General features: G+C 42.7%; 1 protein-coding gene across 6 annotated transcripts in view; it reads left to right on the forward strand.

Moving 5' to 3' along the window:
* Window positions 1–12,185, forward strand: part of NOSTRIN (nitric oxide synthase trafficking) — an 80,183-nt gene that overhangs the window by 28,508 nt on the left and 39,490 nt on the right. For 5 of the 6 annotated variants that reach the window (XM_054476913.2, XM_054476915.2, XM_054476914.2 and 2 more), the window contains one exon: window positions 9,399–9,482. The exons of the other annotated variant lie outside the window; for it this stretch is intronic. In XM_054476913.2, coding sequence (XP_054332888.1) covers window positions 9,399–9,482 — 84 coding nt within the window. The remainder of the gene's footprint in view (window positions 1–9,398; window positions 9,483–12,185) is intronic. 6 annotated transcript variants of the gene reach the window in all.

Raw genomic sequence — 12,185 nt, forward strand, 5'->3', positions numbered from 1 at the left:
CTTAGTTTCTTTTATCCAATTAGCTACTTCAGCTTCTTTTTTTGCAGTAGCAAACAGATTTAGCCAGAGAAACATAGCAGCTCCTACAATGCCTAATGCCAAAGTTATCAGGTTCACTTTAATACAATTACAGATCAGATTTAAAGAGACGAAGGTACATTCTCAGAAACACTTTGTGAATGTTTGGCTTCCTGCATCCTCAGAGCTAATGTTTAAACAGGCTTTGACTGGAAAATCAATTGTTCCTCTGTAAGGGAGTTTAAGATCAGGTTTTCAAATGCCAAGAACTGCTGCTCTGTAGATTAAAAAGAAAAGAATAAAAGAAGGAGGTATAGTTGGCCACTTGTTCAATCCATGATTCATTGCAGACACTGTCAACAAAGCAATAAAAAATTGAAATTAAATATTTGTAAAATCATCTTCTACTCTACCGTTATCCTGGGTGACCTTAACTCCCACAGCTTTAGTTCTCTTGCATATTGATGATTTACAAATGTGCAGTACTAGGAATATGTCTAAACTGTACTTCAAACCATATATATCACAGTATATTGGACATTTCCACCTAGAAGTCCCATGGAACCACAAAGTCAATATGTCCAAAACAGGGTTTATCCGCTCTTCTCCAAAGCTGGTCCTCCTTCTGGGAACCACTGCCCAGCCAATCAAGCTGAATGCCTGGGACCATCCATATCCATGATTCTGTCCATCTCAACTCATGACCAAGACCATATTTCTCTCTTTGAAACCCCTTTGATATCCACAGCTTTCTTTTTATTTTATGGCCTCTTCCATGGTTCTGGCAAAACTCTCTTAAACTATTCTGCCTAGAAGTGCCGCCTTATAGCCGTGGAGTTTGTATGCTGTACAAAGGCACATGGCTGAGTGGGATGAATGGAGGCAGAAATCTAATCCACTCTTACCCCTTAGGCCTTTTACTCTGACAGAGCTGTGCCCCTTTAGAGGACCCTGTTTCCAATCCAAGCAAAGTTACCTGAACTTGTGGGCTGGCTGAGGCCGTGTGCCTGTCTTTAATGCACCTTTCACTCTGTAGCCATGACCTTGTTTAAGACGCTTCAAAGACTCCTATTACCTTTAGGATAAAATTTAGCCCTCATCATTTTATAAAAGGGCCTTTGAGAGCTGAACTCTGCCTTCCTGTTTACTTTCTCTCTTTCCATCTCCCCATGATCCCTGCCTCTCTCCTTACTGAGCCACTTGCAATCCCACCCCGCTTGCACCCCACTCACACTCCTGCATCACCACCACCACCACCACCAAACGTGGGTCCCTGCATTTGCACAGGCTGTATCGCCTGCCTGGTAGATGTTTCATCACCTTCATTGCCTGGCTCCATTCAACACATTCTTTAAGATCCAGTCATCCCACTGTGGCAGGCCTTCCTTAACTCCAGTCTCCAGTCTCAAAAAAAATGTTCCTCAGTTCTATGTGCAGAATTAGTGCTTGTATCTGTTATAGCTCTTACACCCTGCACTGTAATTCTCTGTTCACTTGCCTATCTCTTTTCCTAGAGGCTGAACTCCTTGAGGGTCTTTGTGTCCCACGTGACTAGCATGGGCTTGGCACAGAGTAGGCATTCAATAGACGCTCACTGAGTAAATGAAGGCACTAATTAATGTATGAGTGACTCTGCCTTCAAGGCACTCATAACGTTAAAGAAGATCCAGTTAGGCTATTTTTGAGGAGTCATAAGTAGGTATGTCAAAAACATTTACTGGCATAATATGTAGCATATTATTTTGAACAAAAGCTAGAAAAAATAAAATCACAGGAGAGACCACTTATTCAGTACAACCCATAGACCAGCCACTGTGTTAAATGTGTCTTATACTTGATCTCTTTAATTATCTCACAACCCACAGCGTACATACTTCTCTCCATTTCTGATTCACAGATGGGGATATGGAAAAGATGATACATTTGGATTCCTACCCAGCTCAACCCAGGCTCAGTGCCAGGGTATCCCCAAGTGGATAGGCAGTTTTGGACACTGCCGTGGGTGACCCAACATGCTCAGGGGGTCCTGGTTCAGCCTCCTTTGCAGAGTCTTAGGGTCCTCTATGGAAAGGGACAGCAGCAGTCATGAAGCCCAGTGGCTTTCAAACCTTATAGCTCAAGGGGTTTGTGGGGAGCCCGCAGGGGCTACCTCAGGGGGTGAGGAGGAGGTTAAGTGGGCAGGGCTCTGCTTCTTCCTCACTCCTTCTCCCTTTTAATCAGATCAATTTGACTGGTATTTATATGATACGGTGGGATTCTGTATAAAATTTTGTTTCCCTGTTAAAAAGCTTGGAAAACTGCCTTTCTTGTCTACTTTACCTGAATTCCCTCACCACAATACTCCTGTCCTCCCTACCCCATACACAAACGCACTAAGCTTAGGAATGAATGCACACTTTAGGCTCTGAAGTTCTAGAGCTGCCATCGCTCAGGTTTTCTCTGAGCCAGAGTGAGCCGAGGCTCAGTGAGACTCCCAAACCAGACACTCAAGAAGGGCATCATTCAGGTCTTATCCTCCTATTTCAGCATTTTTTATACTGTTCTCAGGAAGCAGAATTAAGACAATTGATAATGCTGCAGTGGGCTAGCAAGTGAGCCAGCCACTCCAATGACAGAGCTTCAATATGAAAATGTCTTTCAAATTGCCGGTAATGAACTTTAAATACAATCTGTTTGTAAGAGGAGCTTGTGATGGTCTTTCAAAAGACATACCAATGAAGTTTGGATGGAAAATATCAGCACATCTACCCCCAAAGTGGAAGCTGGTGCTGGTCCTAAGTAGGAACTTAAAAGATGGGTGATATCCTGACAGAAGAATTTGAGGTTACTAAAATTCCTTCTTAATTTATAATGAAGGGAGGACTCTGTCACCTTCTTCTTTCAAGCATGAGAAGGGCTTAGCCCTATTTTATTATTTTATGTTTTTTAGAGATGGGGGTCTCATTCTGCTGCTCAGGCTGGAGTACAGTGGTGCAATTATAGCTTGCTGCAGCCTCAAACTCCTGTGCTCAGGAACTCCTCTCACCTCAGCCTCTCAAGTAGCTAGGACTGCAGGTGTGTGCCACCACTCTGGGCTAATTTTAAACAAATTTTTTGTAGAAATGTGATCTTGATATGTTGCCTAGGCTGGTCTCAAACTCTTGGTCTTAATGATTCTCCCACCTCGGCCTCTGGAGTTGATGGGATTAGAGGTGCAAGTCACTGCTCCTGGCCTTAACTCCATTTTAATTAATTCCTCATAGACACAGGGGGCAACTACAGTTTGTTTTTTAAACTACTTTTCATTATCTTAGTTTTACAAAAGCAGGATAGTCTAAAATTGATTACATGGTCACGTATTCTTACATTTTAATTAGTGCTTTATCTAAAATATTGAATCTGAAACCACATATTTTCCATCTCTCTTTTCTTTCAAAAATATAATTTATTTTAAAATCTAAGTCAAACATTGGTCTTTGACTTATCAATTGGCCTTCATTATTACTAATGAAAATATATTGACCAGCCTTGCATGCTGAGAGAAAATTAGAATATAAATGGATTAAAAGTCAGTGCATGTCACTTCGTTGGTCCAGAACCTTTTTTTAGCATATTAAAAAATTTTTTTTTAATTTTTAATTTTTGTGGGTATTTAGTAGGTGTATATATTTACAGGGCAGGGTCCAGAATCTTTAAAACCACTGGAATATTCTGAGATTGGGTTGCCTATCAAAATATATATGCATCACCAATTTCACACAGGCCAAGACAATTGCTTGGAGAAGGCATTTTAAGTTGTATTAGCTATGGTGGCAGTAGAATGGAAAGAAAAAAAATGGGAAAGGGCTAGAGAATTAAGCACAATGTCTTTACAAGCTTGTTTCTGACTATTTTAATAAGGGAATGAGAATTTCACATCTCAATGTGAGATTAGCTCTGCTCTCTCTACTCCCCTTGCATGTGGTACTTTTTCAGCTTGAACCGAGATAAAGCACCTCCCTTTGAGAGATGAGAAGAAATCATTCTAAGTGGGGTGCGCCTTGCTGCCTCTGCCTTGGGAAAACACCCAGGTCATTTCATTTCTATTTAGCAGGAATCCTGAAAGGATACATATACTTCCTCATTAGACCGGAAGCATGGAAGAGCCGTGGAAGTGTGCACGGAAAAGCATGGAAGTGTTTGTTTCCATTTGCAAACATTCTGACTTACAAAAATAACAGCTTTCTTCACGCTTGCCACTTGGAACATGGCTTCTTATAAAAGAGCGATTCTCTCAGGGGAAGAATTTAACCGTTAACATCTGTTGAGATAAAAGCCATTCAGGGCTAGAGGCCTGGGAGAGGTTTCGTTATAACTGTGCAGAAAGAGTGCACAGTGACACTGTCACACACCCATCCTCCCCATCACATTTCATTTCCTTCTGTCTTGCAGAGTAATTTGCTCAGGTTCCCAAAATGGTCATTAGGATTTAAAATGCAAGAGTAGATGATTGAAGCCTGCTTTGCTTGGTTGATTTGAATGCTAGTTCTAAACTCTTCGGGGTCATCAATAAGTTGCAGGCAGAGAGAAAGGGTACAATCGTGCTGTTCAGAGAGGCAACATCCAACTCACTCCAGCCCAGAGGGCTAGCTCAGTGACATTTGCTGTCAGAGTCCCCATCCTTCCCACTTTGCCAGACCCTCAACATCCCCACTCCCTATCCCCCAAATGCCTGCAACTGCACAGATGCCTTTGGAATAGGCCCGGAAGCTCATTATGTCTGCACCGAGGCTGCTGTGAATTGGGACTCCAGCTACTCAGCCTCCAGGAGCTATGCTGATTCAGAACACTGCAATTAAAGGTGAAGTGAGAGGCGGTATCAATTTTGAAAGCACTTTTGTTCCACTTCTCCCACAATTCTCCATCTGCAATCTCTTCCCCAAAACTTCAGAGGTAGGACAGAGGTGTGGTTAAGCAGGCAGATTCCTCAGCCAGACTGCCCAGGGCTGGAATCCAAGTCTGGCACCGCCACTTCCTTCCTGTGTGCCCTCAGGCTAGTGATTGACCCAACTCTCTGTGCCTTGGTGTTCCGTTCCATGAAATGGGTAGAGACAGTGTACCTGCTTCATGGGTTATCAGGGATTAAATGAGGAAATATACCTGAAACACTCAGAATGATGCCTGGCACATTGTAAGTGCCCAGTAAGTGTTGGATGTTCCTGTTTCTTGCCTAGGGAGAACACAGGTCAAGCATCAGCATGTCACAAAGGTAAGGCAACACCTTTGTCAGGAGACCACTGTTTGGACAGTCTCTTTAGGTGCAATATACAGGAACTTTTAACCTGTATACCATGCTATAAACCCACAAATCTGCCCTACTGAAGATTTCTAAGGTACTTGTCTGTAAAGAGAAGACTCCCAACACAAGAAGTGCTGTGTGGTAGTTGAACCTCTTTAGGCTGGTTTCCTACCATGCTCAAGAGAAAGCCAGCAGAAGCACTGGGGCACAGGAGAAAAGCTGGCCAAAAAAAGCCCCAAATCACCTCAAAGTGAACAAGGACCCCTTTTTCATACCACCAAAGCCCAACTCTTTTTTCCCCCAAGTGGAATAAACTTAACAACATAAAGGAAAGCAGCACTTCTTTTTGGTGTCGTTTTTAGGTCTGCTTAGCCTCAGAGACACCTTGTACAGCCTGCAAGAACATTCGAAAGTAGAATTGAATTCTGAGGAAGAGGCTGACTGACAGCATTACCTTTCCTGTTAAAAACCATTCAGGATTGTTTTGGAGCCAACAGACAAGAAAACGGGATTCTTCCTCCCACACCATCCCCACCGCTGTGTATTCCTTCTGGATACGCAATAATCATATTAGAAGAATTAATATTTACTAAGGATGATTTTTGTGCCTAGCACTGAGCTGAACACTATAAAAAAGCATTATCCTATTTAATGCTCTTTGTGCTGCTTCCAAGAAAGAATGCAATGCTGAAAAGAAAAGACCTAAAAAGCCCTCTGGTTAGCTTTCCTGGACTCAGAAGGGTTTATGTGTCTGGCTATTTCAAGTGCTTGACAGCAGTGTGCTCTAACATCGGGGCTGAGCACCCAAACCAGAGGGACCGCATCTAAACAGCTTGTTAATTTACAGTTCTCAAAAGTGGTGAGGTGAGAACAAACCTATGGCAGAGACCAGTAAGAATTCCAACCAAGACCTAGTGGGAAGTCCATTCACTTATTCATTCATTCATTTGTGACATACATACTGAGTGCCTGTTATGTGCCAAGCACTCTTCTAGGCCTAGGAATATAGCAATGAACAAAGCCATTCTTGACCCTTATGAAACTGTTCACATCCGAGGGGTGTTCACCAGAGTAAACTAAAACATTATAATGTGATACAAGATACAGTAAGACACAAATAAAACTGTAAGGGGAGAGTGGCGAGGATCCTTTTTTAGATGGGGCAAACCTCTGAGGCAGTGATGTTCGAGCAGCTCCTGTTGGGGATGACACAAAGGAGAATACCATGTGGTTATGTAGCAGAAGCTCTTGGCAGAGGCCACAGCAAGTGCAAAGGCCCTGAGGCAGGATGGCAGTTGGCCACTGAATAGGAGTGGAATCAGCCAAGTGGTGCCTGGCAGGAAGGGAAATCAGAGAGGCTGCCAGAGTCAGATCATGCAGAGCTTTACAGGTCAGCAGCAATCGTTCCAGACATTGAACCCCTAGGAGACCTGGGCTCTCAACACATTTTAATTTTCATAAAACCCTCTTTAAGTAGGTCATATAGCTTCTTTTTAACAGTACCTGAAGCCACCCCCACTGAATGGTAGAGATCTCCTGGGGTTCCAGAGCATCTGAGTTCATCAAGGGTGATGGTCTCTCCCAGCTGGCTATTAACCAGCACTCTCTTTTTCTCTCCTCTCCATCATCTGGGACATATTCCTAGAGCAGAGAAATCTATTTTTAAGTGCGATGAGATATTTATTGACTGGCTTCATTGTCTCAAAATACTTGCCTTAGCCTTTCCTTATGCTTGGGCAAATTCTGACACCAAATGGTTGTTTTCTGCAGCTAGGCCTTAGCATACATCCTACAATGACTTTCTTACAAAAAGTGGTAAAAACAACTTAAAGCACAGCTGTACTAAGAGAAAAAAATGAATAGTAATTTAGCAATAGATCAATAGCCTGTCATCTCTGGATTTCATTGTATAGAAGCGGGCTGTCTTTCTTTGCTCAGTCTATGCCATGGAGTTAATTTGTGTGAAAACATGCAGGTATTAGACTAGTCATTAGAGAGTTCTGCCCAAGTGAAATAACATCATAAATCTAAAATATAATAAAAATGGATTAACAGACTGAAAAATGCAATGAAAACTCTTAGGATCCATATTGGAAAACATAATATAAATTGAACTTAATCCCCTACATTTTTATTCTCTGTAGTCAAAAGTGATATGGAGATGCCCTCATTTTAGCTATAGATGGGTCTGTAAATAGGACATGGTAAAATAGGTTTAAGATGAGAATGATTCAATTTATCCAAAAGAACCAAGGGGTTTGCTTTTGGAGGGCATACCCGGACTTCCTACTGAGCCTTGTGCTGCAAAGAGAGTAATAGAAATTCATTTTCTAAATCTGGTGTTGGCTACCACTGCCGATTCCCATTAGAAAGTTCTGCTTGGTTAATCCAATCATAATTTATTTTATTGCCAACGGTTATAATCTAGAGCTGATCTGATTAGTGCTAATATCCTGAGATCAGTAGGACAATTTTCTGTTCCTTACTAGTTGTATTACTTTTGTTTTTGTTTTTGTTTTTGTTTGAGATGGAGTCTCGCTCTGTTGCCCAGGCTAGTGTGCAGTGGCGCGATCTTGACTCACTGCAACCTCCACCTCCTGGGTTCAAGCGATTCTCTTGCCTCAGCCTCCCGAATAGCTGGGACTACAGGCATAAGCCACCACACCTGGCTAATTTTTTTGTATTTTCAGTAGAGACGGGGTTTCACTGTGTTAGCCAGGATGGTCTCGATCTCCTGACCTTGTGATCCGCCCACGTCTGCTTCCCAAAGTGCTAGGATTATAGGCGTGAGCCACCGCGCCCGGCCAGTTGCATTAGTTTTTAGGGCCGTCATAACAAAGTACCACAGAATGAGTGGCTTAAACAACAGAAGTGTGTTGTCTCAGTTCTGGAGGCTGGCAGTCAGAGGTGCGTTCTGAGGGCTGTGAGGGAGAATTTGTTCTGTGCCTCTGTCCTGGCTTCTGATGATTTGCTGGCAATCTTTGGCATTCTTTGGCTTGTAGATGCACCACTCAGATTTATGCCTTCATGTTCACATGGCTTTTTCTCTGTGTACATGTCTGTTTATGTCCAAATTTTCCCTTTATATAAGGACACATCCATATAGGGTTTGGGCCCACCCTAATGACCTCATCTTAACTTGATCATCATCTGCAAAGACCCTATTCCCATATGAGGTCACATTCACAGGCACTGGGGAGTAGATTTCAACTTCTTCTTGGCAGACACAATTCAACCCATTAGCATGATATAAAAGGAGCTTAGCTAAAAACTCTTCCTTTGGGCTGGACACAGTGGCTCACGCCTGTAATCCCAGCATTTTGGGAGGCCTAAACAGGTGGGTCACCTGAGGTCAGGCGTTTGAGACCAGCTGAACAGCATGCTGAAACCTCGTTTCTACTAAAAAAACAAAATTAGCCGGGCATTGTGGTACATGCCTGTAATCCCAGCTACTTGAGGGGCTAAGGCGAAAGAATCGCTTGAACCTGGGAGGTGGAGGTTACAGTGAACCAAGATTGTGCCATTGCACTCCAGCCTGGGCAACAAGAGAGAAACTCCATCTCAAAACAAAAACAAAAACAGAAACCTCTGTCTTTTTAGGATCCTCTTGGATACCCTTTAGGATTATGCTTAAGGACAAGAGGATCCTTGTAGTAAACAAATCATCTCTTCTTTACATAGGCATTGCGTTTTCAGCCTGACCCCTCCTTCGTGCATCATGTATGCGTGTGTGCATCTGTGTGTGTGTTTGGTTTGCCTGATTTCTAGCCAGCACATCCTCTTTTTTTAATTTTTTTTTTTTTTTTGAGATGGAGTCTTGCTTTGTCACCCAGGCTGGAGTGCAGTGGCACAATCTCAGCTCATTGTAACATCTGCCTCCCATGTTCAAGCGATTCTCGCACTTCAGCCTCCCAAGTAGCTGGGATTATAGGCGCCTGCCACCATGCCTGGCTAATTTTTGTATTTTTAATAGAGACTGGGTTTCACCATGTTGGCCAGGCTCGTCTTGAACTCCTGGCCTCAAGTGATCTACCTGCCTTGGCCTCCCAAAGTGCTGGGATTATAGGTGTGAGCCACTGTGCCCAGCCCAGCACATCCTATTTAACTAGTCCTTTTCTAACAGGGCAAACCTGGAAATTAGCTATGCCAAAGGACTTCAGAAACTGGCAAGCAAGCTGAGCAAAGCATTACAGAACACGAGAAAAAGGTAAGTATTGTGGCAGAGGTAAGGCAAAATCAACCCTTTTTTCATTTTTTTTTGTTTTTGTTTTTGTTTTTTGTTTTTTGTTTTTTTCGAGACAGGATCTTGCTCTGTTACCTGGCTTAGAGTGCAGTGGCACAATCACAGCTCACTGCACCCTCAATCCCCCAGGCTCAGGTGATCCTCCCACCCAGCCTCCCATATAGAGTAGCTGGGACCATGCCCTAAATTTGTTTTTTGTTGGGACAGGGTCTTACTATGTTGCCCAGGCTGGTCTTGAACTCCTGGGCTCAAGTAATCCTCCTGCCTTGGTGTTCCAGAGTGCTGGGATTACATACGTGAGCCACCACACCCAGCAAAAATCATTCTTAAAAATAGTAAAAAGTGACATGTTCCATTCCAGCTTCCTCTTCTAAACATGGCAAGTACATAACATCAAGCATGGCTTCCAGTTCTTGGGCACTTACTGTGTGCACGCACTGTGTTAATGCTTTACTGATACTCCCATTTAATCCTCATAAGAACCCTTGAGAGGTCTTGTTATCCCTGTTTACAGATAAGGACTTGAGACTTGGAAAGTTCAAGATACTTCCCCCAATCACCCAGATCATGAGTTGCATAGCTGGATTCTTCCTCAGTGTTTATGACTCCTAAGGCCACATTCATAATAGGCCTTGGTAATGATATTTAACTTGGGAAGTGGTGTTGTTAAAGTCAGGTTGTCTTGGAGTCAGGAAGTGTGAATCCTATATTTTCTCTACTCTACGACCTTTGACAAGTAACCTGGCCTCTGTGTGCCTTTATTTCTTCCTCTGTTGGACAGAGTAATAATATGTGCTCTATTGTGTGTGTGTAGGCATATTAAATGAGATCACGAGTGTGAAGAGCTTAGCACATTGGGTGCTGAAAGGTGTTGGTTCACATTCTTTTCAATATATTGCAGCACTAAGAATGAAGTAGATTCCCTTATTGGAGGAGAGAAGAAAGATATTGATATACCAAAAATAGTTCATTAGTGGTAATTTGCTATAAAGATTCTTGACTAATGCATGCAGACGTGCCCTTGAACTGGCAGTGCCATTGTAGAGGTCTCTTTTGATGATGAAAGAGATAAGAATGGGAAAGGAAAAAAAGAAGCCTTCTGGAGCTCAAATTTCCACTCTTCTTTAGGCATCAGCCGTAATAACAAATGGTGGCTTTGAAAGTGCTCTTTTAGCTTTATTTTTATTTTTAGGACAGTATTTTAGTAGACTACAGTGAAGCCAGTATAGCACAGTGGTTGAGTATAGATAGACTGCCCAGGTTTAAATTCTAACTCTACCACTTAACAGGTGAGTGACCTAGGAAAATTTATCTTACCTGTCAAGATCTCTTTAAAGCAAAAGTAAAGCCTATCTCTTACGGTTGCTGTGAGAATTAAATATGGTAATATAAGAAGTGTGCTTAGCAGAGTACCTGGCAGGGAACGAAAGCTCTGTGAATGTCCATTGTGTTTTTTATTCGAATTGCCTCCTAAGGAATGAGAGGTATAGGGGTGTAGGGGTGTGTGTATTGTGCTGCAGCTCTGTCACCCAGCAGAATACTACCAAAGAGTTGGCAGGTCCAGAATGTTAGGCCAACTGGGATTAGTACAGTATTTAACAGTAAACATTAGAGAATTTTTATCCATACCGAAATCTGTGTTAGGTACTACAGATATCCTGTTACTTCATTACTTCTAATTCTTTTTCTCTCTTTCTTTCTTTCCTTTCTTTCCCCTCCTTCCCTCCCTCCCTTGCTTCCTTCCTTCCTTGTCTTTCCATTTTTACCCTGTCTTTTCACAGGTGTTGACTAAGTTACTTCTACTTCAAAAGATCAGTTAAGTGAGGGCCAGAGATTCTTCCAAGGTCATGCAGAAAACAAAGGGGGAGCATCTCCATTCAGACACAGACTGAGGCCACATGCTTGGTTCCTGTCCTGAGACCCAGCTCCTCCAAGGGGCAAATGTCAGATGCTCTACCCAGAAATGTACCTGACTTCATTTTTAAAAAATCAGCTGTATTGAGTTTTAATTTACATGCAATAATAAGCACCCATTTTAAGCATATGATTTGATCAGTTTTGACATATGTAAATACCCTGTGTAGCCACCACTAAAATCAAAACATAGACATTTTCATCACGCCAAAAGATTTATCATGCCTGTTTGCACTCCTTCCCACCCAACCCCAAGCAACCACTGATCTGCTTCCTGTCAATAGAGATTCATTTAGTGTTTTCTGGAATCTCCTGTAATTGCAGGTATATAGCAGGTATGCTCTTGTGCCTAAGCTTGTATCTGGCTTTGGATGTGCAGAAAATCTAGCATCTTTTGGTCTAGTTCTCTTATTCTTAGACTGCAGGATGCAAACTAAGGCATTTGGAAGCAAAACCTCTGTACCATTCTGATTAAGGCAAGGATGCAGATCCACCCCCTTCCTCTTCATCAAAATCTACACAGGCCTCTGTACCTGGGGTTTCTTGATGTGATTGGACTTACTATCCTGACTGTTGAAGGCAGACTACATGGGGCCCTGTGGGAGAAAAATGACGTCACACTCCCTAATCCTCCCGCTATGCCGTGAGGGACTGGGTAGCGTTATCCTTTGTGTTAAAGTGAGATACTGCTCATAGGACCATTAACTATCTGAGCTGTTGTCCTCAAACCCAGCAGGGAACAGGAGCTGGACT

The sequence above is a fragment of the Pongo pygmaeus genome, chromosome 11, assembly GCF_028885625.2.
Source record: "Pongo pygmaeus isolate AG05252 chromosome 11, NHGRI_mPonPyg2-v2.0_pri, whole genome shotgun sequence".
NCBI classification, from domain to species: domain Eukaryota; kingdom Metazoa; phylum Chordata; class Mammalia; order Primates; family Hominidae; genus Pongo; species Pongo pygmaeus.